The sequence below is a fragment of the Gadus morhua genome, chromosome 11, assembly GCF_902167405.1.
Source record: "Gadus morhua chromosome 11, gadMor3.0, whole genome shotgun sequence".
Classification (NCBI taxonomy): Eukaryota; Metazoa; Chordata; class Actinopteri; order Gadiformes; family Gadidae; genus Gadus; species Gadus morhua.
Genome location: NC_044058.1, coordinates 13,607,841 through 13,632,131, shown reverse-complemented (window position 1 = coordinate 13,632,131; position 24,291 = coordinate 13,607,841). Strand labels below are relative to the sequence as shown.

Below are 24,291 nucleotides of genomic sequence, written 5' to 3'. Positions count from 1 at the left end.
TAAAAGGTCCCATCTAGAAGAAGGTGTTCCTGCGCCACCGTGCGGCAAACTCACGTCTCTGCTTGGCTTTGACTCGAGCGCCCGGCGCCAACCACAACTCCACACTAGAAGTACACATGACATCTTGCTAGCTTAGCTCAACCTGAGCTGGAGTAGTTCTGATAAGGTGTCGTTTTGGAATTATACGAATCATGTTTGTGGCACGCAGCATCGCAGCAGATCACAAAGACCTAATCCACGATGTATCATATGATTTCCACGGTCGCAGAATGGCTACTTGCTCAAGTGACCAAAGTGTGAAGGTAATGTTTTTGCTAATGTTAGCATTAGCTGAGGACCATTAGCCTCACATTAATATTGCTCGCCCTCCCATTAATATTGCTCGCCATATATTTTGTACCCTTGCTTCGTACGTGTTTGTTTGCTATCATTCGATTGCTTTCTGACACGGTAGCTTTTTCTCGCATGGGGTAACTCCTCCAGCCCCTTTCGTTAGTTAGTGTTGTGCTAATCATGCAGAGTGACTTCAAACATCCCAGACCTGCACACACTCGCAAGCATGGAGCACAGCGTTGATTAATTCATGTGATTGTCGTTGTCAAACGGACATGACATTTAGACGTTTTCGTCAAATCTTGAGGCTTCGGTTTCCAGACAGATTAGACGGGAGTACTTGTTGAATGTATGATGGCATTAGTTGCTTGATTCGATCGTATTTGATGCGTTTCATTTCTGATGCTCCTCAGGTTTGGGACAAAAGTGAGAACGGAGAGTGGCACTGCACAGCTAGTTGGAAGGTTTGATATCCTCTTGGTCACATAAGGACATCGAAACAAAAACATGCATTATGTCCAATCGTCACTCCTTTTTAAAAAATAAATAAAAAATTCCCCTCTTGCCAGACACACAGTGGGTCGGTGTGGCGGGTGACCTGGGCTCATCCAGAGTTTGGGCAGGTGCTGGCGTCCTGCTCCTTTGACCGAACGGCTGCTGTGTGGGAAGAGATTGTTGGGGAGTCTAATGACAAACAGAGAGGACAGAGTCATTGGGTTTGTATATATTCCTGTCTGTTGAAGTCATAAAGCCTACATTTAACTTATTTTTTTTAAAAAAAAATGTATTCAAATAGTGTTGTTATTGCGAGTTGGGCTCTTACTGCTGATCTGACCGGATTTCCTCTGACAACACTCTGTGTTAACCTATATTTGACTGAAAATATGCACTATATCTTCTTGGTAAACATTCAACAAGATGCACAAACTTGTTTGTAAACTAACATTAGCAAAGAGGAGTTTTAAGGGGACATAACGGTTCTAACGAAAGCTGGACTTTGGCACCATTTGTTCCCCTGTGTGATTCAAATGTCTCCTGTGACTTCAGATCAAGCGGACCACTCTGGTTGACAGCAGGACATCGGTGACGGACGTTAAGTTTGCCCCGAAACACATGGGTCTGATGCTGACCACCTGCTCCGCCGACGGCGTGGTGCGGATCTACGAGGCTCCTGACGTGATGAACCTCAGCCAGTGGTCCCTGCAGCATGAGATTTCCTGCAAGCTCAGCTGTAGCTGTATCTCCTGGAACCCCTCCAGGTCTGTGTTTGTGCCCGCCCTAGACCATTAAGTACCTCCTACCTTGGGTTCTGAAAGTGTTGTACCATTTAACACATGCAAATTGAAACATTCTGTCAGATAAAAGATACATAAGACACTTTATTAAGTGTACATTTAGTATTCCGTTTTAAGTCTAAATTTATCATGCAGTTACTTATTATACAATAATATTTAAATAATATGATTGCAAGAGATTTTGAGAATATCCTAAAATTGAACACCTATTGAACCAGAAAACTTGAGTACATGTCGACCTTCCTTTTAGATCTGTGGCACCTTTCAGTGTAGGGTATAGCACTAGCCTGGCTATTGCCAGAAGAAGCTCAATCGTAGATTGCACGTTGGTCGGGGGAAGCTGATGTCATTTCAGCTCAAGAGGCGTGATAATCGGGCCTAGTTCAACAGACTCTGTACGCAAGTGGCTGCTTTCCGCCGCTTCCCTGTCTTCTTTGTGTTAAACCAGCCAATAGCGCGTCAGGGGTGGGATAAGCCAGGTTGGTGTTGCCTCCCGCAAAAACGTATCGGAAGCAGAAAGAAATGTATTGCTCTTCTCCAGACCCTTCTGCAGGGCGAATTCAAATCACCCAGTTTAGTGTAGCAGTATAGCGATTCTTGGGGCTTGTAGATCATATGCCTGCCATTTATTTAGCTGTGTTTCACAACCCCTCCCCCAGCTCCCGTGCTCACCCCCCAATGATTGCGGTGGGCAGTGACGACAGCAATGTGACGTATGGCGGCAAGGTCCAGATCTACGAGTACAATGAGAACACAAGGTCAGTTTTACTGCTACTATACCAGAGACCTGGGTACAGATATAGTGACCCTCATCTGTGATCTATTCAAAATATGTCTGTTCTGTTTTGATCCTGGCCAAAATTGGAAGCAGGAAATATGCTAAAGCGGAGACGTTGATGACCGTGACAGATGCTGTGCATGACATTGCGTTCGCCCCAAACCTGGGAAGGTCTTTCCACGTGCTCGCCATCGCAACCAAGGATGTCAGAATTTTCAAGCTGGTACCTTTAAGGTAGGGAACTCTGCTTTGAGGGAAATCCTGATTCTCACTGTTATAAATACAGATTTGAGGGGAGAAGGATGTTAATTTATATCTACATGCAATCAGAATGTAAGCACAGGACAACATTTATAATGGATGTGATTTAATCCTTAAGCAAAAATTCTATCCCTAACAGGTTAGACAGCTTTAAAGAACAACAACTCATAAATCGATTTTAATTAACGGAAAAGTCTATTTGGTAGTTTGTCTTTTCACCTCAAATATACAATCTGGGTCTTATCTCAGATAACCGACTCCTTTTTTACTCACAACCCCTATGACAGAAAAGAGAGCACCTCATCGGGACCAACCAAGTTTGAGTTGCTGATCATGGCCCAGTTTGACAACCATAACTCCCAGGTGTGGCGCGTGAGCTGGAACATCACCAGCACTCTGCTGGCCTCTTCTGGAGACGACGGATGCGTGCGTCTCTGGAAAGGTGGGTTGAAATAAACTATGTTTCTGAAGCCCTTTTGAGCCTCTTGGATTGAACACACATATTTGATTGCCGCGTCCCCCTGTAGGGTTTTAAGTGTGCAATATGAATAGTTTGTAATATGGGGTATTGATATTGAAAACTTTTGAGTAAGCAATGCAAATATATGTTAATGTTGTTAATTGTTCTGACAATCTAAACTTGTTTGATTTGAACGTTTATCCTCTCACATCCATTGTGATGACCCGTTCTATGATGCCATCCCCACAGCCAACTACATGGACAACTGGAAGTGCACAGGCATCCTGAAGGGAGACGGCAGCCCTCTGACAGGGACCTCGGGCCAGCCCACCGCCATGAGCACTGTGGTGGGCTCCAGCGTGCAGGCGTCACAGAGCATCCTGAACGGGACCACGGCGGGCAGGTAGGTGCTGTGTGGGGTGTGTTCTAACACCACTCGCCTCAGCCCCGGCCAACATCCCCCCCCCCCCCCCCCCCCCCCCCCCCCCCCCCCCTTCCTTCCCTACCTCGTCCCCCCCTGTCATCAAAACTGACGACTGGCTACTTCCTCACCTTTACTGGGACTCTGAACAGCTCACTGACCCCCACCGGACTCTAAACCGATTCACAACTCATGCAAGGAGCTTGGCTTGTTTTATTTCTTTTGCTTTTGGCTCACAGGCTGTTGGCACAGCAGTGAGGTTGAGTTGTTTTTGTTTCAACCACATTGGATGCACATTCCCATCATATTGTCTGTTGTGGTCCAACTAACTGCTTTATTTGTGTACAATAAAAGGGCAAATACAAATGTTTATGAATTCAGTGCCTCTTATGGATGTTTTAAAGTTTATGAATATTTGTTAATTTGAAGCGACTAAGGTGTCTTTAGTGAGGTTACCAATGCAATAACACAATGCATTTTTGCTACTTTACTTGAGAGGCTGACTAACCTCGCAGGTTTATCAGCATTTTCTTGACAATCCCTTTCCAAATTAATACAATAAACAGGAATCACGTCTCGAAGTAGCATGGAAGGTCTATAGTTACAGAGTTAATGAATTGTGTGTACTGGGATTTGTTAAATTGAACAATCCAAAATTTGCACACATTGACAATACAATATCAGATATAGCTTCAATGATACATTATATTGTAAACTAATTGTGTAAATACCAATTGTAGAATGGTCTTTTGAGCCATGTTTTTCCTTCTGGATTTTTGTATATGGCTGTAATTATATTCACAATAACTTCTGATTTATAAGTTTGGTTGCTTGCGAAGCTGGATAACATAATGACTGGACGTTGCTTGGCATTATTGTTGGGAGGGGGGGGTTGTGAGTCGTGACCCTATTCAAATAAATAACATTTTTTAAATCAGTTTCGTGCATTGTATGTGTATGAATTGGGTTGTCGTGGATTGATGTGGTGGTGTACCGCTTGCTGCATGCCCCACAGGACTGGTATGAGAACCCCATTTGCTCCACCCCTGCGGAAACCGACCCACTCAACCGCGCACCAACAGCACCCTGCTTATTACTAATGTCTCCTCCTGGGCCGAAACCCACACGTGTTGTAGCCAGAGGGAAGTCATGTGTCTCCATGTGGACATGGGTGTTGGGAACGCTAACAAGCTAGCTTTAAAATAGTTCCTTCTGCAACGACCTGTTTGACGATGAACATGTTTCTGGTCAGTTGGGCTGGCATATTGACATTAATGTCACAGCCCTACCCACGCTGCCAAAATAAAATTCTTGTTTTTACTTGTTTACATACAGTTTTCATTGCTTGTTCACCATCTTACATAAATACACAATGTACCAACATCCTTTTATAATTTCCCTTGTCTTCAACGTCTTGTCATACCCCCTGTGATATGTCCTGTACGTCGTCCTATTTTTCACCCCCCCCCCCCCCTGTCCGCCTGTCCCCGTTTTTGGCGTTGCTTCAGGTATTTCTTTCCCCCGCTGGAAACGCCCAGGGCTGGTTCCAGGTCCGGCCACCTGCTGCCGCCCTCCTCCCTCATAGAGCACTGTGATGCTGAGCCCGCTCAGCCTCAGCAGCAAGCCTCACTCCGCAGACTGTACTCCAAAGCTCTTCTGTCTTTACCCGAAGCAGAAGCCCAATGAATAACGAGGGCTCCTCTATATTTCCACTCCAGCTGCTGCCTCTTTTCAGGGGGTCTGTGTTGAAGAATACATATCTTTCGTAAACAAAAGTAATTTTCTTTTTGGAAATTTAATTTAACCCTAACCTGCCCCTTGGACAATCCTTTTTTTGTAGAAATATGCTTTTTCGTGTTCCAAATTGGTGCATGTATAAAGCCCCTTTAAACTAATATACATATATCCTCCTGATCAAACTATCCAAATAATTATATTATTATATCCTCCAAATCGTCTTGAAAGGGGAATAAACGGTTGTTTTAACTATTGGGAGTGTTTCATTGGGTTGTTTGCTTGTATTAAGAACTGGATGACAAGTAACCACGTGAAACGGCTGCCATTCTGAAAAAAAACTGTGATTCATCATCACAGAGAGTTCATGCTCTTGATTCGACCCATTCCATTTGGAATAAGTGTCCTTAATCTGTTCTCAATGGAAAAGATTAGACTTTCACATGATATGAAATTAACAATGCTATATCTTTATGTCAGAGGCTGATTTCTTACATGGTGGTTTGAAATCCCACTATTCCTTTTAAACTCTGATCTCATATTGTAATAGTGTTGCTAAAGTTGGAATGTCTGAGACTGCAATCGAGCGAGCAGCTGTCTGCATACTAAACTATCCTTGCAGCTGCTCTACAGAACACATGACACGAATATAAATCAAAGCTTTTCATCCATAGCAACGGCAAATGTTAATTGCTGGGTTCCTATACATTTTAATCGGATCCCAGTGATTGAAATGATGTTTATTAGTCTATTGTTTTAAAATGTGGTCAATTGGTCGGATAATTCAGATTCAATTCTGTGACGAGCCAATCTCATTCCCAGGCGCACTCTGACAACGGATTAACGAGAACGGGATGCTCGAAATAAGCGTTATTTTCGAGAGAGGGCGGTCCGTATCGTTACATGGGTTTAGGCAAAAGACGAGAGAGGAAGTGATATCAGTTTCCGTTAAATGTTTCGGATATTGCGTTCTCAAAATGGTCTTAAAATATCCACATTTAATCCCTTGTCTTTTTTGTTGTTATTCTCTTCAAGTTGTAAATCTCCTAGCTCAAGGAACTGTTAACGGTCGTACACAGGAAGTAAGAGACCGCTATTTGTTGCGGTAGACCGGTATAACGCTAGACATCAGGTTCCTCTCTCAGCTTAGGCTTCCTTTGAGTTTATTTGGCCAATAAAAGCAGACGTAACCCGGCAAAGCCACGCCTCCTTGAAGTGACGATGCGCGGGCTTCCTGTGAACACTGGCATCACAAACTGTTGCACCGCTTGTTTGTTATTTATGTTATCAAAGTAGACGACGCGTTAAATGTGAAATAACTGCTTTGTAGGATTTGAAGTGAATCGAAATCTGCTTGTTGTCCGTATCAAGTAAAATATACTTACTTCTGAGACTAGGAAGAACCAAAGTGTCGCTGCAAAAAACGACTTCAATCAGTAAGTTGTAACTAATCAACACACCATCAGTTCCAGGTACACGTTTTCTATAAAAAGCAAGTATATTACAGCAGTGGTGGGCCGATGTTCGATATGTTGTTTTGAAATATACACGTGTCTCAAAAACTCCCTTCAATTGTTGTAAATTATGTGCACAACTTGAAGTAACGTTGGCCGAACTCGACCAGCTAAGCTCAAGTGTTTTAGCCTTTGGCTCTCATAATTTGACTTTATGTGGCTCGTTTGCAAATTACCACTGCTGGACCGTGCTTTTCAAGTGTGCGAGTAGCTAATGATCCACACTGCGTTTATGCCCAGAATAACGCAGTAGTTTATTAAATGATATGAGTGGTGGCATGTTGATCTTGGAAGCAAAAGTCCTCTACACCACACTAGGCTAAACTCATCACTGCGTCGTTTGAGCTGGTGTTATAGGAGGGTTCTTTACTTGACACTTATGTTTTTATAGGTTTGTTTTAAAATGACACTTCCCTGATTGGAGTTCAAGCCACTCCTTGATTGACTCGACATGGCAGACAGTTTTTTCAATTTGGAGGATGAGCCGCTGCCCAGCTTCCTTTCCAGCTCCCTGGATAGCACGAGTGGCCCTGTTGTGCCCTGTGGGAACGTGACATTGGGCTCAGGCCCCGGCTTTCCCGTGGCTGCGTCTACTGTAGCGAAGATTAGAGCTGGGGCTGACATCAGGTATGTCTAGTGTGCTTGGATGCTGTAGTAGCCCTTATTAGTGAAACGTGCGTGCGTATTGCATGTTCTTCTGACATCACACATGCAGTTTGATTGAATGCCAGTGGATGCTCTTATCTGGATGGTTAAGAAGGTAACACACGTTCATCGTGCCTGTTTTGCAGAGGGAATGTGGATGATGTGTCATACCTGGAGGGGGGTCAGCTGTCATCTAATGGAGAGAAGGCCAATTTCTGCCTCAGTTTTAAGGATGATATGTGAGTAACTACCTACACGTTGAGACTGTTTGTGTGTCATTCATTTTATTTTTCTCCTTCATGATGCAGAGATATATGCCCTCCACTTTTTCCTACATTTGACAGTTATTTTAATGTTGGATTATTTTGAGACATCTGCGAAAGATTATTATTTAAACAGTGTTTATACAATTGAAATTAGCCATGACTGAGATGTCATGGATAATTGTTGCTATATCTAATGTAATTTATAAACAAGATTGCCCTCAATATAATTTCTAATTTCTGATATGCGTTTGTCCTTCTGTATCTTCTATAAGTTTAATTGATTACATCCTTATCTGTGCCACAGGGACAATGCAGAGGACTTCATTGCAGCTCATGGTTTCATGGATATGCTGGTAAAGATTCCCATGGATGAGTCACAATCCAGTGCACGGGGCTCTCAACCATTCAAATCAATGACTCTTCAAGGGCGAGCCACAGATCTAGGATCTGGTAAGAAATTGACACATTTCCTTTTTTACATCGAAAATAATTCTGCAACCCGGTTGCACGACGCATTCCGTCAGTGTAGCCGGATTACAGACACTTTGTTTGTCATCTTTGTTTGTCATCTTCAATTTGATTGGGCCGTTGCTAAATTTTTTCCCTAGGTTTTGAACATTTCCATGAATGTCTTTGTGTCCTGACAGATCTCTCTACAGGGCTCCTGACATTCGCACAGTACATGCCTAGGGATACCATGGACACCAAGGTATAGTCATTTATATTCAGGATGAACATGATGTGTTTGGTCTGTTTAGAATTGGAACTGGGTCTACATTATAGAAGGTTTGATAAAAGAATGGTGTCAGAATTTCAAATTATATTTCATTGTAAGTGTACAGTTTGCCATTAAAATAGCTTTATGGGAAAGACTTTTTTTCCATTGCATTATATAATCACCAGCTGATGAAATGTTGTGCAGGACTTTTATGAATGGGTGGTTGTTCATAATGCTACCGGATATTCTTCAACACCAAAGTCTCTCTCCCCCTCGTTCTCTCGTCACATGTCCTTCCACGTAGGCCCAGCCCCTCCAAGCTAGCACTGAAGAAGACGGCCCAGCAAGTGACGAGGCAGGGAGCGACGGTTTCAGTGTTGCCAGTTTCCTGGCCAATGAAAAGCTCATGTCCGTGGACAGCATCAACAGTGACCTCACAGGTGGGTTTTCTGCCCTTCAGCCTCCTAATTCAAGACTGGTTCTCTGACTTTAAGAAATTAAATAAGGCAGACTAGTGATACAAGGAGGTGACGCCGGTTTTAAACAAGGATCTCATCTTTGACTGCCAGACGATGAGGTGGATCTGAACAACCTGCCTGACGATGAGCTGGAGCTCTACTTCAAGACACTCGTCCCGCCGGCCATGCAGAGAGGCCGAGTGGAAGGCCAAGAGATCCCTGCTACGGTGAGCCTCCAGCCTCTCATTCAATCATAGACATGGTCTCTCCCAGCTGTTCAACTGGCCAGATGGAAGCAGTATTTTTCATTTACTTGTGATTTTTGCCTTTTTCAACGTTTCCAGGGGCTGTCAGGATTGCCTAACAGGACCTCAAACACAAATTCTATAGAGCAGGAAAAGAATCGGGAGCAGTTCCTGGATGATTACGATCAGGTTGCTATTGATTTTGAAATGCCATTGTGTTGTACTACTGTTATTCATTAGTCTTAAGTCAATTAAGTCTTCTTAACCAAAAGACCTTGTGTGCACCTTCTCCTCCGTGTTTCCTCCAGGATGACTTCCAGATGCCTGATGTGCGGCTTGCCGCTACAGGTATGGACTCATGCCCAGCAAGCGATGAAGACACTGAGGACGAGCTGGAGGCGGCCAGGGCACACTCCTTCAGGACCAACACCTCCAGAAACAACACCTCCAGGACCCAGCTGCTGCTGCCCAGCACTTCAAGACAGCTGGTGAGTTCACGTCCACCTGGCCAATGGTTCTATCCTGCTAGCTAAAGCATCCAGGTGTCGGCGTCGACCTGCATAGCCAACCCTACTGTAGGAGAGGAAGGCAACCAAAGGAAGGCACTTTGAGTGGCTCCATAAGCCACGTGTCTAGTGCAGTCCATTTTTTTTTTTTTCACATGCTGTATCCCTGAATACACGTGTGTGTGTGTGTGTGTGTGTGAGAGCAGGTGGGTGAGAGCAATCGTCCTAGTTTCCGTCCGGGGCTGGAGGGGGGCAGTTCAGACGACGAGGCGTCCAGCGGCCGGGGCGGACCCCCTGCCTCAGGGATCGAACACAGACGTTCTGCTGAGGGACAGGTCATCAACCCTCCTGTCACAGGTAAAAAAAACAAAGGGTTGAAAGATTCACCATGTTGGATTTACAGACAGTTATTCAGCCGCAGACACCGTTATTGCTTTAATTCAGGGACTGTGGTACCTCTAGGCGTACTCATTTATTTAGGTAGTCATTATCTTTCCTTCTTACTTTTTCGAAAATCGTTTGTGTGAGTGCGTGTTTAAATTATTATTTTTTTCAATCTCCATCAAAACTTTTCCTAGTTTATTTTCCCCATGTGTACATTTGTTCACGTTGTGGCTCTTGGCCCGCGTCCCTTCACGTCACCTGTCAAGCTCACCTGCCGGTTTGGTTTCCTGCTCCGCCAGGCGACGGCGGCGGCGGAGACGGGAGCAGCGGCAGCGACGAGAGCGGCAACGACGGAGGAGGGTCCGCGGCCCCTCTCCCGGCGACCACCTACGACGTCCTGCGGGGGCTGGGGATCGTGGGGAGCAGCGGGGAGGACGGAGCGCTGGGTCTGTCCCAGCTGCCCGGGTTCGGAAGGAACGGCTTCTCCAGGCCCACGGAGGTGAGGCCCCACTGGTAGAACCACAGCAGGCTGGCTCCTCAGGGAAGGGTCTGTTAGAGGGACCTCTACAGAATAGAGGGACCTCTACAGAATAAAGGAGTCAATGTCAAGTGATGCACGATGGATCTTCTTGTTTTAACAATATATAAAGAATTGCACCACTTAATTAGAACTATTTAGATTACCTAAATGGAAACGTGGTAAAAAAAGTTGTAGGTCCATCGAAAATGGTGTGTGTGTGTGTGTGTGTGTGTGTGTGTGTGTGTGTGTGTGTGTGTGTGTGTGTGTGTGTGTGTGTGTGTGTGTGTGTGTGTGTGTGTGTGTGTGTGTGTGTGTGTGTGTGTGTGTGTGTGTGTGTGTGTGTGTGTGTCTGTGTCTCTCAGATGGGGGACCGCGTGGGCCCGGTGGGAACAGGCGAGGCCAGCTCCCCACCCGAGGGCCCCGGCCAGCGCTGCCAGGATTTCCCCCCCAGTCAACTGGAGCATGAGCGTGGACCGACAGGAGGCACTGGTGGGTACTTGGAGGGGCTCAGATCTGTGCTTTACAGAGGAAAGTGTGAGTGCGGTTATTAATCTGGGATTTAAACAGATTATCATTTAAATGATATCCCTGTGGGGCCTAATGTATATAAAATAATTGGTACAAGCGTTTGCCGAGTTGTAACGGTTGTAATTTGATTTGAATCCAACTACAATAAATTGCACATTTGTTTTAATAGTCTTTACATCTTTTGAAAATAAATGCGTGCAGTACTCACTATGATTTGATGCTTCGAACCTGCCAGTCACATTATATCCACAAGACAGTCAAGTTTTTCCTTTATGTTCCAGGACGCTATGGACAGCACGCAGTCTGGGCCCACTGCAGAGACTGCGCTGGACTCTCCCTGTACCTGAGGACTGGCTCTGGGCACTGGAGACCTAACGACTCTGCAGGTCACTCCGCTCCAGGGTAGCCAGAGCAGCTTTCGCCTCTCGCAGGTACAGACCAGTCCGTAAAACACAATATTTTGTGCCACAGTAACTCTTGCTGTTAAAATTCCTGACTTCTATTCTGGTTCTAGGCATTCAGCTCATTTTCCAAGCATCTACACCAAAAAATGCATTATTATTCAGAAGGTGTTTCAATACCCACACTTGTTTGACACTTGAATGCTGCATATCCATGGGTTGGAGCAGGTGCTCATGGGTGGTTGCGTTCCTCTGAAAGCCAAAGCACAGTGTGTTCGTATAAGCACCTTTCATACACAAAAGGGCCCTCGCGCTAATCCCGCTAGAGTGTTACTCAGCTAAGTGGCTCCCCATGCGCTACGTCAGCAGAGCTGGAGACCGGCAAGACGTCGATGCTGTTGTGTCCCATTAGAGGCAGAAAAACGGTCTCCATACGCTTTCACACTGAATATGCGTAGTGCCCCCCCCCCCCCCCCCCCCCCCCCACACACACACACACTTCCTGTAACCAAGAGCACTCGCTGCGTCAGCATTTATGACTCGCCTCTCCACCGACCTCTCCTCCAGGTGCTCCCAGACTGGGGAGCTGGAGGATGTGATGATGCTGAGGATGAAGATGAGGATGGCGTTGACGTCGCCGATGGAGGCAGGCTCTCCCTGGGCTTCCGAGGAGGACCCTGCGGCGGTGGCACCTCGGCCGGGCCCGCTGAGAGCACCAGCGAGGAGGAGAACCACGACGGCCCCTCCAGCTCCCTGGAGGCCAAGTACTTCTCCAAGAGCTTCCAGCACGAGCAGGAGGAGTCGGACGACGACTGGAACCACTGCCCTGGCGACCTGGAGGCGGAGTTCAAACAAGGTGGGCTCCGGGTCTCTTCCTGAAGTCTGAGTTTAAACCTAAACCAAGTTCACCTCATGTGGCCCATGAGAACGTATCCGTACCCTTCATCTGTGGATGCAGTGCGGAATGTATTGATTGTGGTGAATACATTTGAACGTGTACACATTGCTTTGTCACTCCAGGGGACAACGCCCCGGACAGTGTGGTGTACCAGAATGAGGAGGGCAAGTGGGTGACGGACTTGGCTTACTACTCCTCGTTTCAGAAGGAAGTGGATGGGAACGCACCGGAGAACGCTGGGCAGCTTCAGACAGAGGAATTTGTTCCAGCGAGTATGTACACCCCCTGCCAACCACCAGTCAATCCCCCCCCCCGTCCCCTGTCAGCATTTGACCAATTCAATCCCCATTTCAGGCACTGCTATTGATAAGATCATTGAGGACCAACAGGAGTTTGAGAAGGAGCACCAATTTATGCAGGTTTGTAACAGATTATAAAATCCTAACATCCCGACCCAAACCCGTTAAACATAACCTGTTGGAATTCCTTACGCAACCACCCACCCCCCCTCCAGGAGGAGCAGATCGAGGCGGCCGGCGAGAGTCTCACCCTGGGCGACACCTCCTGGAAGATCCCCACCAGCAGCGACGTCCTGATGAGGGCCTCCCAGGCCTCCTCAGAGTTTGAGCGTGGGAACCACTCCTACCTGCGCCTCTCCCTGGGCCAGTTCTTCGGACAGCGCTCGGAGGCCCTGGGCTGTCTGGGCGGTGCCGACGATGATCTGGACGGAGTAAAGAGGGTCAGTTCACCCCAGGGTTTGCCAACGCTGCATTCGCTTGCAGCCAGCTGGAAAGAAGTTGAATAAACAGGCAATGAAATGTCAAGGTGACAAGAGCTGTGCTAGCTAGTCAGTCTTTTTAATTCAGAGCAGATCGCCGGACCGTGGTAGGGAATTACCTGTGATAGCTGCTTTGGTGTTAAACTGACTCTTCGTAATCCATGTCGCGTAATGGGTAATCTGCATGTTCAGTCTCTAACCACGCGCAATAAAATACTAATTAGTTATGGCTGATTCGGTACCATACGTATCCATCTTGGGCAGTTTATGTATAAAGAACCAGCAGTAATGGCAGTGTTGCAGAATCTTGTTTTTTACGTGAATCATCTGAGAGGATGTAATTCGGTGTCTTTGCTCCTCCAGCCCTCTTTTGGCTACATCATCACCTCCCCAGAGAAGAGGGACCCCTTCGCTCTGATCCGCCCTTCAGATGTCTCCTCCAGAGACTCCTCCATCCACAGTAACACCATTGAGCTGATCCAACAGGACCAAACGCTCAACGCAGGTTTGTTGTCCACCGCTAAACGGTGGACTGTCTGATTTGCATAGTTTTGCTTAGGCCTATACTTGAACACTGATTGAAGGATAACAGGGTAGTTGGGTGGGGGGATGGTGTATTGACACTGATACCTCAATGTGTTTTAAGGTCTACTGAAGTGTCTTTTCTTTACAGAGGACCTGGACAAAACTCTTGAGGCCCCATGTGACAGGATGTCACCTAAAGGAGATCCCGATCCACAACTCTGTGAAGAGGTACGTTTCTAATCAACTGTTGTCGTGCTCTCCCAAGGCTAGCTTTCATGATCCCTCAAGTCACTTTTATTTGCTTGCCTCAATCACATTTAAGTCTCTCAAGGGCTTCACAGGCCATATTGTACAACCCTAGGCCTAATTCCTCTAAAGGGCAAGGACTAGATCGAGGAAAAGCATTGAGAAAGAAGAGGGCTCCCTCTTTCAAGCTCTGGTTAGGAGTGCAATGGGTGCCATAATGGCAGTACAACAAACAAAATGTTGTTTAAGTTAAATAAAGTTCATAGAAAATGAATACAGTCCATTTGGCAGTGTACCAATAGCCTTGTGAGACTATTCGGATCTTAAGGGTTCACGTTTCAGTTCGTCGCTGATCAATCTGGCCCAAACAACTTGAAACCAACCTTCTAAAGCAAAAGAGGGATCCACCAATCTGCACGAGAAACTCTTCCTGAAGTCTGAGTTTAAACCTAAACCAAGTTCACCTCATGTGGCCCATGAGAGCGTATCCGTGCCCTTCATCTGATCATTCTGGCCCAAACAACTTTGAAACCAACCTTCTAAAGCAAAAGAGGGGATCCACCAATCTGCACGAGCACGGGAAGGCTGCTGCAGAGGCAATGGCTCTCCAGGCGGGCGGTAGCCGCCAGGCGTCTGGTCATGAAGGAACCAAGAGGGTCTGTCTAAACCACGCTGTCTTCTCAGGCCGCGTCCTCACCCGCCTCGCTCCCGGGGGACCCCCACTCCGCACCGGGGTCCGTGGACCAGAGCTTCGTCTCCCCCGCCAACACCAGCGCTGAGCTCATGCTGAGCATCAGCACCATCACCTCGGCCATCGCCGACGCCTCCATCAGCGCCGACCCGTCCCAGCTGGCCGCCATGATCATGGAGCTGTCCCGGCGGAGCAAGGCCAAGGGTCGCCACGGCAACACGGGGATCGGCGGTTCATCGGTCGCGGAGAGCACTTCACCGCTGCAACACGTGAGTGGCAAAGAGATGGAGGTTACCGGACGTTGCACGGATGCTGAGTGTCATCTTCTGTATATTGTTCCCAAGTCAATTTACAAAGACAGTGATGCATAGGCACGAAACAAACAAGAAGTTAATATTGGTGGTTTTAAGGGCACAGGAGCTGAGAGATGACCAGCCATTCCCAGTGCCAGGGGCAGTCTTTCACTTTGACAAACACTCTCTGAAGATGCCGGGAATTAATGTCATACGGAATTGCAAAACAAAATGTTGTTTTAACTGCTCGGGGACATGGCGCTTCAGGCTAACGACGATATACTGCATCCTTTTTTAGTCTTGTTGTTTCTTGTTTTGCCTGATGGAATGCTTAACATTACCATGCCGCGGGGACAAACAAAAAGCCAAAAGCAAGTCATCCGTCTGCTCTCCATTGATATCCTGCATCAGGTGGATCACAGCGTTCTCCTGGAGGCGCTGCAGAAGAGCACCTGCGCCGGGGAGCTGAGCGCCTTCGACATGGAGAGGTACCTGCGGAAGGCAGACGTGTCTAGCATCAGCACCACCAGCGACTCCTCCCTGGCGCACACAACCTTTGACCTGAGCGCCTGGGCCAACAACCTAACCGCCTCCCAGGACGGCCTGGCTCGCGGCGAGGAGTGGGCGTCGGCGCGGAGCGGAGCGTCGAGTGGAACCAACGAGGACCGGCGCCCCAGGGGCCGGTCCGACTCCCAGCCCGGTGACGAGGACCAGCCCCCCAGGGGCCGGTCCGACTCCCTCCCCGGTACACAGCAGCCGAGGAGGAGCGGCATCCCTCGCCCCAAAGCCCCCTCCTCTCCCCGACGCCAGCCAGGCGCTCCGGGACCGCGGGAGAGCCTCCCACAGCCAAATCCTCCGCGGACAGCAGGGCCCCCTGTGGCACCGCCGCGGACGGAGGCAGGCCTCCCCCACACGCCAGTGCCGCCCCGCCGAGTGCCACAGCAGAATATAGAGCTGCTCCCGGGAAGGTGGGTCCCCGAGCTCACACCCCTCCCCGGGCCTCCTCACAGGCCCCACAGAAGAACCAGACGGACCCCGGGGTCCAGCCGGGCCCTCCGGGGATGTCCCCCGTGCTGGGGAAGGGACGCTCGGGCCTGCCCTGCCTCAGAGGCTCCTCTCCCCTGCGGGAACAAGGCCAGCCTCGGGGTCAGCCTGTGACCTCCAGCAGCGGCCCAGAGAAGGGGTCCCAGCCTCCCCAACAGGAGGCGCAGAGAGCTGAGGTCCCCTGCCGAAGCCCCCGGCCTCCTGCACCACACGCCTTCAGTGAGTCATTACCTTTAATAAATGAGTTAGGGTTTATTGTGTTATGAAACAGGGAGTATCATTTGCAGCTAATTTCATGTGTTTCAGCAAAGATTTTACAAAGTCAGATTAATTGATAGTACAGCAGAATATAGAAGCATGTCTTTTTTTTAATCTACGTACATATGTTTTTATGTGTGCATTTGATACACACACATTTAATAGGATTGCCTTTTTTTTCTGAATAGGGGAATAAACTGACGGTAAACTATGGCTAAATCCCTGCCTTGTGGCATCTGACTGTGGTGTTCTCGTCTCCCTGCAGTGACGCAGAGCTCGTCTGAGCCCTCTGCTGGAGAGGAGAGCACGTGTCACTTCAGACCGTCCACATGCCCGCTCATCCACTCTTCTCCCAGCCAGACATCCTTTCCGGGCGACTGGTATGTCCACTTCACATGCACGTCTTTCATTCACTGTAGTGCACATGGTGCTCAGCAGTTTACTCACTTCTATCCTATTCATATTTGAAGGTCAAAAAGACTGAACACTTTATTTTGCCCGCAAACCATTTCTCATGGATTGCACCACCATTCTTTTTACAATTTATTTATTAACTGCATTCCGTAGTGTTCATCAGCAAAGAAATAGTCCGCCAAAGACGTTGAAGTCGCTTATCAACCGAGTACGCTGGGGTTGTTGAGTTACCGGAGTACTTGCTGAGTGATACGAAAGATGGAAAATAAAAATTGCCTTGACGGCGGTCATTACATGCTTAGCAACGGTGAATTATCAAACATAATTCACCGCCGGAAGTTGTGTAGGGCCCATGCAAATGAACGGAGCGTTCCAAGGCATTGAGAAGAGCTGTGTAATCAATATAATATTTTTTACTTTTAACCTAAGAGTGATAAATGGAATGCTAAATCATCACCACATTTGGAATGAAATGAACAATAAGAGATATCAAAGAGAAGATCGTAAAGCATAACCTGGTAGTGGCGTTTAATTTTTCTTTTATGTTTCCGTAACTTCAGCTTTAATCTCTACCTCCTCTTTCATTTTCCACCGGCCCCCAGCGTGGCGGTGTGTCTGCGCGGCAACATCTGAGGGTTTATGCTCGTGGCGCGTGTGTTTTCCCCCCCCAGCACGATGTCCTCTCCCCCTACCAGCAGGACGGCGGCAGACAGAAGGCCAGACTGTGAGCGCTCCCCCCAGTCCACCTGCTCCAGCCCCAGTCTCTGCAGGCTCACCTACATCTCCATCAACGACAGCACCGTGGTGCCCGCCCCAGACAGGAAACCGGTACTGTCCAACTCTTGCTTGGATTCGTACTAGGCTGGTGTATTTGTGTTTAGCATCGAATACTTTAGGACTTCCCACTGCAAAGGAGCAGTTGTGAGCAGAAATTATTACTGGTCAAGTATCACTATATGAAGGGAAATCGGTATCAAGAAGATATTAATTTCACAGCAACACAGTCGTACGAAACCGCACAGTCATTGTGTTATGCGAAACACAATCTCGAGATGTCATCCTGTATCCTAAAGCGATATCAATATGTTGATACACACAGCACTCACAACGTCGATGCCTATAACATACTTCCTCCACAGAACGACCAAACCATTGCACTCAGCACCACCATCGTCAGGGCCAGTCCCACACCGCCCCTGGAGCCAGACTCGCGGTCCCACCTGGACGACCCTCGCCAGTCCAAGAGCCTGGACTCACAGCTGCCCTCGCACCAGTCCAAGAGCCTGGACCCTCTCCCCCCCCTCCCTCAAGCCGTCCCTGCAGGAGCCCCGAACGCAGCGGCTCTGCCCTCAGCTGCACCCGCAGCCAGAGCGAATGCCACTTCCACAGCAGAGACCCCGCCCAGCACCACCCCCCGGCGGGTTGCGGCCTCCACACTAACAACTTTAAACCCACCGGGCCGCCGCTCACCAAGGTGGACTCGGGCTACGCCAGTAACCTCAACATCCACCTGCCCGGCCAGGGATCCCAGCAGTGGGGGGCCATCGACCCGGCCTCCGCCCAGGCCTGCCCCGGCGGAGGGCCGGGCCTGCCTCCCGCCTACTCCTCAGAGGAGCTGCGTTACGCGCCCCCGTTCTCTGGCTTCATGCCCCCGGGGCCGGGCCTGGCGGGCCAGACTCAACACCCAGGGATGCAGCCCCTCTTCGCCCGCCGGACGGTCTCTCTTCCAGCTCTCAGCTGGCCCAGCAGTACCCGGGTGCCGAAGGCACGCGGCACCCAGTGGCCTACCACATAGGCCCCTACGGCCTGGCGCCGGGCGGTGACCCGTCGTCCAGACACCTCCAGGACGCCTCGGGGCCCGCGGGCTACCACCAGCTCCACAGGCCCCAGAACAGCCGGGCGGAGCTGGGCATGATGGGAAAGGCGTTCGGCCAGCACAGCGTGGAGCCGTGGGCGGCCGCGGGCCTGGACGAGCTCAGAGGTAGGGCTGTGTGTGTCCCGTGTATCTGGATGTTATCTGAGCTGTGGCAAATATTAGTCTATATATTTTTTCTTTACTACTTCCAACCGTTGCCCTTGAATAAAGACGCGATTTGAGGGAACGCGTCTTATCCATTTTGTGTCAATAAGCATTCCATTTTTTATCAGTTTGATTATTTCACGCCAAATCCTTTAACGCTTGGCGCTCTATTGATTCGGTGTTAAATATTATTGTGAATACAATATCATTTTCCTTCAAACCGCTGAGGTGAGCCTTGGCTCGCCTCCCCCCTCCCCCCTTCCTCCGCGTGTTTGGAGATGTTGTTTATCCTCCAGTCATCTCTAATCCCTCTCATTCCCCAGGCCAAGTGGTGGTGCCAGGGGAGCTGCCGCTTCCCCCACGCCTGCTGTGTGGGCATCGCGCCTCCCAGGCCTCCCTCAGCCTCTTCAACCCCCTCCGAGAGGTGGCAGCAGGTCTCCATCACCGTCAGCAGTCTGGCCCTCGATGGAGCCAAGGTGAGCGCTTCCGATGCGTTGAAATAACAGGAACTGCATATATAGATTTATCTTTATGTTTGCCCTGAGATGGGAATCGAAGTGTTAACGGTAGCGTTGAGGGGAAAATGAACCCCAAAATCACTCAATCATCATCGTGTCTCGGAACATTTCTGTATTATCTTGTCTGCTGCTTCCGTCTAGAAACGCTTTCCAAGAGTGGTCTCTTTTTATTTGATGCTGGCTTTTGACAACGTTCTGTCATAAACTCCTTTTTAATTCCAGTGTCCTCAAAGTCCCTAGTGTTCCTTCCCTCGGTGGTCTTCAGGAATGGGCGGCACTGACCTCCTTCTCTCCCCCGGGTCCCCGTGTGGCTCTCCACAGGTGGACAGCTTGCCTTACCAGTGGCTCCTGGTCAAGAACAAGACCATCATGGGGCCGAAGAGCACAGAGGAGCAGAAGGTCCTGCTGGTCCCTCCCCAGGCCGGCGTCTACCAGTGCGTGCTCAGCGTGTCCTCCTGGCCCGCCTCGGCAGAGCCGGACCTCGGCGTCAGGGCCGACGTCTTCGCCAAGAGGGTGTTGCTGGTGGCTGTGGCCGAGGACCCCATGCTAGAGGTGAGCCCCAAGCCCCCCCCCATAGCTGACCGTGTCAGGGCTGTCTACTGGAATGCTGGGATCCTGAAGTAGGACTCTTGATGGAAATGGTTTGGGCAGATAATTATCATTAGATTATTCAGGATTCATTTGGGTTTTAAGTGTAATCACTTTTTGAGAGGTATTTTCCCTACAGGGGATAAAACCTGGATAGAAAATACAAAATGACAATCTAAAATGAACCCCCCCCCCCCCCCAGATTGAAGCTGGAAAGTCGGGCAGCTTGGATTTCGGAGACCTATCGGAGGGGCTTTCCAAATCCCTCCCTCTCAAAGTGCTGAACAGAACTCACGCCACGGTCCCCATCCGCCTGGTGATCAGTGCAGTGAGTACCCCAGCCCTGCTCGCAGGCGTGCCTCAGACATCTCCATTGTAATAGGAATATAATGGACACTGCCGATGAATACGTGACGCCATTCAATTACAGAGGAGACGTATCCGACTCTGCTCTCACATTACATACACAATACTTTGCAAAGATCACTGCTTATTCAAGTCCACATTGTTGCAGGTCATTCAGAATCAATCTGGCTTGAAGTTCACCTTAAACTTTTATTTATCTTTGGGGTGGAATTAAGTTCTCTATTAAAAGTAAACCTTTGGAAGGAATTCAACATTGGTGCAGTCGTCTGCTTTGCTTCAGGGTCGTTGCTCCATTTGATACCTTTCTGTGTTATTCCGGCTCTTGTGTGGTTGAATATATTTTCAATGCTCTTGGGGAAAAAAAAACAAATACATAAAGGAGACGCTGTCTGAGAGCAGCCTACAGCCCATAAGCAGGGGAATGCTCACTATCCTCCTGACAAGTGCTCTCTTATCCCTCCATGTGCTCTCTCCTCAGAATGCCAGTGCCTGGCGCTGTTTCACTTTCTCCAAGAACCCCGTTGCCGTGACAGCTGAAGAGTCGCTGCAGGCGGGTCACATGACCCAGTTGTCCTCCCCGTCAGTGATGAACCATGTGATGCATGCCAGCTATGGAGAGGTGAGGCCCGCCAACTGTACCGCAGCCTCGCAGTAGCACGCATGCAGATGCCATGTGGCGTGGAAGTAGAACAATCTGGGACTTTGTTGTCATGAAATTACATTTCCTAACCTTTTGACATCGTAAGAGACGGGGAAACAAAATGGAGAGCTATACAGGAGGGCTGCAGCGTTTTGAAGTTTGACTGGTTGTTTTCAGTGGAAATGCATCTTGTTAAAAAGCAACAGAACAGCTCCACTATCTAGGAGGGATTCAATGTTTGGTTTTATGTTGAGCACCAAAATATTGCGCATGAGGTGAAGAGACGAGCACAAAGAAAAATAAAAAATAATTATTATTTTTTAACCAAGTCTGGTTGGTTATAAGAGAGTGATATTCCATTGACTATCACCAATTTTTTCCATTTATTTCCTTTATCGTTCCAGAATCCAGAGAGCTTCATGATCTGGGTTCACTTCCGAGCCCCTCAGAAGTACCCCAGCTCAGGTAAGGAAATGGTCACCTTCAACGTGACCATGGTTGATCTTTTGCCTCAAGAGAAGTTTCTTGGCCAAGGCAAAATTAACGTTGTCTTTGAGTTTTCTTTTACCCAGTCAATTAGTTAAAACATATCCACCACTTGCTGTTGAAAGGTATTCATTTTAGACCCCTGAGGCAAATATGTCAAACAGTAGTTTATTTTTTCTCAAATATTGGACGAAGTAAAAAATACGGCACTAGTTCAAATAATTGTGACAAACCAACTGTGTTCTGTTGGGTCAAAACAAATGGTTTAATTGGGGTTCTGTTGGGTCAAAACAAATGGTTTAATTGGGGTTCTGTTGCACCAGGAGAGCTCGGCCCGGCGGAGGAGTTCATGGCCCGAATCGACATAGAAGTAGACTCCCCTGGTCCCAGTCACGTGATCCGGAGTGTTCCCCTCCAGGCCCGGGTCGGGACGGCCAGGGTCCATGCTCCGAAAGACCTGCAGGTAGCTCTCTATTTTACCAGTCACTGTTGTCTGTCCGGAACATGGTCAGTCATTACGGCCAGTCACTAAGTCCAGTCAATGGTGTCCGTCTGTACTACCAGTCACTAGGGCCAGTCTGTCTTTAGGATGTGATGGTCTTGCAATATTCATGCTTGTGTTTTCCAGACCTTGATCCGTTGTGTGCAAGGTTGATTTAGTTTAATGGATGTGTTGTTTTGATGGGGTTTCTTTCTTGGATCATTTGCAGTGCGCAGTGCACAAGCTCGTCTACATAGTTTATGGTCCCATTAAAATTCAAGGAAATTACATAATCAATCAGGAGTCTATTGTTATACTTCCTAATTATCACCTATTATCATTCAGACAATTTTGTGATTTTGTGTGGTTTTTTTCATACTTTCATTATACATTATTTCCGTTTATAATTGCACTTTGATTTGCAATTTCTCATGACCTTCACGGTGGAGGGACTAATACACTTCCCGACTTTCCATTTCGTCTAGACCATCAGTCTTTCCGCTCCGCTGGGCCAAGCCCGCCAACAGGATCTTCCATTGAAGAACGCCGGCAACATCGAGGTGAAGTTGAAGCTCAAGGTAATTCTGACCTTTGCTTTTCTTATTAGATCCGTGGTTTGTCTAAGCCTCTGTGACATTCTGCTGCAGACTGGCACCTACTGCGGGAAAGATTTATTGATGTATAAGTTTGATTTATTTTACCCGTACTTGCTTATTTTAGACTAAATTCTTTCAAGTTGTTTTCATCTTCCCACATTCTCTCCTCTTTTTGGCCTTTTGCTACTTCCTTTCTCTTTTTCGTCCGTTGTTTTTCTTTGTCGTCCCCTTCATTCCTCTCTCTCTCCCACTCAGTGCAAGGATGCAGAGGACTGCTTCTCTATCAGGCCTGATGAGCTCTACCTCGCGGTGGGAGAGGAGAAGACTGTGGAGGTCTCATTCAATGCACAGGGAAGCAAGAAGTGCAGAGAAAGGTATGCTGCACGTGTGCACATGTCGCTTGGGGAAACAGTTTTACACATTTTAAAAATCGTACTTCAAATATGTTAACGTTCACAATAAGGCAAGCATGTCCCTCAAACCATGCACTTGGTGGTTCATACTAACTATAGTAGGCACCTAAATTCTCGTGCCCTTGCATCATTATGCAGAGGAGCTATTCAAACGTTCTGCACGGCTCCACCAATTTAACTAAATGCCAATGATGCAACATGCGTGTGACGTTGTGTAACCTTTGTGCATTCTGTGTGGTCACAGTGCGTGTGCTATCATGCATATTGTGTCGCGGTCCCATACATAAACTCCCACAGCAGAGTAGGCTGTTTACGTGTCACTTTACAGCAAAGGGGCCCTCAGGCTACCAGACCATATCATTTAGATTCCTAGACAGAAATAATTGAGGCGCTTTTCTTTAAGCGCTGAGGGGAATGTCTTGACGCAGCCTTTATTTTCATGTGTGGTTTTGTCTGGGGCCCCAGCCTCCTGACCATCCTGGTGTTGCCGACGGGCCCCCAGTACGAGGTGGCCCTCAGGGGAGAGGTGGCTGCAGAGATCCATGGGAAGCCCGCCGCCTCGGCCCTGGGGCCCGCCGCGGACGTCCCGCCCATCCTCTCCAACAAGCAGTTTGTGGCCTGGGGAGGCGTCACTCTGGGACGGGCCGTGTAAGTACAGCTCCAATTCAAATGTGGTTATTTGGGTTTTAATAGTTTTTCGAGCCGCCGAAGCCGGGGGATAAGGGCGGACTGTGTTATTGATATGGTATTATTGATATGCTCCCCATCTTGCAATCTTGTCCCACTCCATTAGGGCACCAGTAATGCTATTCATGAGGAGGGACAGAGGGCAGTCTGTAGGGAGTAGCACTTCTCAGAAGCCATTTCCCCATAATCCACATTTATTTTCTTGCTCAACGTGTGTGTGTGTGTGTGTGTGTGTGTGTGTGTGTGTGTGGACCTGCTTCAGACTCGTAATGGAGAATGAGTTTCAGGGTGAAATGCTGTCTTGTTTCCAACCCCCCACAGGCAACAGAAGCTGGTGCTCCGGAACAACTCGGCCGACGGCACCCAGCAGCTCCGCCTGCTGATCCGCGGGCAAGACCAGGACTGCTTCCAGGTACTTTGATCCAGACACCCCGACGCTGCGCTCCCATTACCCCGCCTCCCCCCCCCCCCCGGACCCTCCAGCCCAGCAGCAGCTGGGGACTAGCTATATTCCGGCTACGGCGTCTGTACAAGCTAGAGCCGTTAGGAGCCTTCTGCCGGTGTGGATCTTGTCGCCGTACAACTCCTTTAGTGTTGCACACACCCAGTCTGACCCTGTGGAACACCTCTCCTGATCGAATAATTATTTCTGGACCACATAGTATTGGGTTTAGCGGAGCATGACCATTGTTCACGGTGCGGCATTTACCGAGCATCTTCCACGGAACAACAAATGTTTGAAAAGGCTCATTGTGGGACAAATGTCAAAGGATGCAAATAAACACAAAAGGGGTTCTCTAGGTCGAATCTATTGAGCTGTACATAAGGCAGCAAAATGTACCAAAGAGGTTTCTCACTGTCTAAACTGGTAGCTTAGTTGAT

The 24,291-nt window shown here is 48.4% G+C and overlaps 2 protein-coding genes across 2 annotated transcripts in view; both read left to right on the top strand.

The window, feature by feature from the left end:
- Positions 1–16: 16 nt before the first annotated feature.
- seh1l (SEH1-like (S. cerevisiae)) lies at positions 17–5,534 on the top strand. Its single transcript, XM_030370140.1, has 9 exons — positions 17–302; positions 747–797; positions 903–1,049; positions 1,381–1,592; positions 2,288–2,386; positions 2,500–2,640; positions 2,955–3,109; positions 3,377–3,530; positions 5,057–5,534. Exons 1-9 carry the CDS (start codon positions 192–194, stop codon positions 5,232–5,234), a joined length of 1,248 nt encoding a protein of 415 aa, XP_030226000.1. The 5' UTR covers positions 17–191; the 3' UTR covers positions 5,235–5,534.
- Positions 5,535–6,503: 969 nt separating this feature from the next.
- cep192 (centrosomal protein 192) overlaps positions 6,504–24,291 on the top strand; it is a 30,328-nt gene continuing 12,540 nt past the window's right edge. Inside the window, 42 exon segments of the mRNA XM_030370750.1 lie at positions 6,504–6,718; positions 7,188–7,423; positions 7,588–7,680; positions 8,012–8,157; positions 8,355–8,416; positions 8,730–8,865; positions 8,995–9,110; positions 9,228–9,317; positions 9,437–9,616; positions 9,841–9,991; positions 10,318–10,517; positions 10,901–10,963; positions 10,965–11,027; positions 11,348–11,398; positions 11,401–11,442; positions 11,444–11,497; positions 12,035–12,323; positions 12,488–12,637; positions 12,720–12,784; positions 12,880–13,104; positions 13,507–13,648; positions 13,817–13,896; positions 14,599–14,874; positions 15,310–16,002; positions 16,005–16,161; positions 16,466–16,580; positions 17,286–17,442; positions 17,754–17,936; positions 17,939–18,160; positions 18,162–18,341; positions 18,343–18,595; positions 18,958–18,983; positions 18,985–19,110; positions 19,474–19,704; positions 19,943–20,068; positions 20,585–20,725; positions 21,151–21,211; positions 21,556–21,695; positions 22,199–22,291; positions 22,565–22,683; positions 23,188–23,370; positions 23,731–23,821. Of these exon segments, the coding sequence (XP_030226610.1) occupies positions 7,248–7,423; positions 7,588–7,680; positions 8,012–8,157; positions 8,355–8,416; positions 8,730–8,865; positions 8,995–9,110; positions 9,228–9,317; positions 9,437–9,616; positions 9,841–9,991; positions 10,318–10,517; positions 10,901–10,963; positions 10,965–11,027; positions 11,348–11,398; positions 11,401–11,442; positions 11,444–11,497; positions 12,035–12,323; positions 12,488–12,637; positions 12,720–12,784; positions 12,880–13,104; positions 13,507–13,648; positions 13,817–13,896; positions 14,599–14,874; positions 15,310–16,002; positions 16,005–16,161; positions 16,466–16,580; positions 17,286–17,442; positions 17,754–17,936; positions 17,939–18,160; positions 18,162–18,341; positions 18,343–18,595; positions 18,958–18,983; positions 18,985–19,110; positions 19,474–19,704; positions 19,943–20,068; positions 20,585–20,725; positions 21,151–21,211; positions 21,556–21,695; positions 22,199–22,291; positions 22,565–22,683; positions 23,188–23,370; positions 23,731–23,821 (6,147 nt within the window). The 5' untranslated portion in view covers positions 6,504–6,718; positions 7,188–7,247.

Bases quoted from the DNA above. Each gene is read 5' to 3' on its own strand.
- seh1l (XM_030370140.1), top strand. From the start codon at position 192: ATGTTTGTGGCACGCAGCATCGCAGCAGATCACAAAGACCTAATCCAC. The intron at 798-902 runs GTTTGATATCCT...CCCTCTTGCCAG, and splicing joins ACTGCACAGCTAGTTGGAAG to ACACACAGTGGGTCGGTGTG. The intron at 1,050-1,380 runs GTTTGTATATAT...CTGTGACTTCAG, and splicing joins AGAGAGGACAGAGTCATTGG to ATCAAGCGGACCACTCTGGT.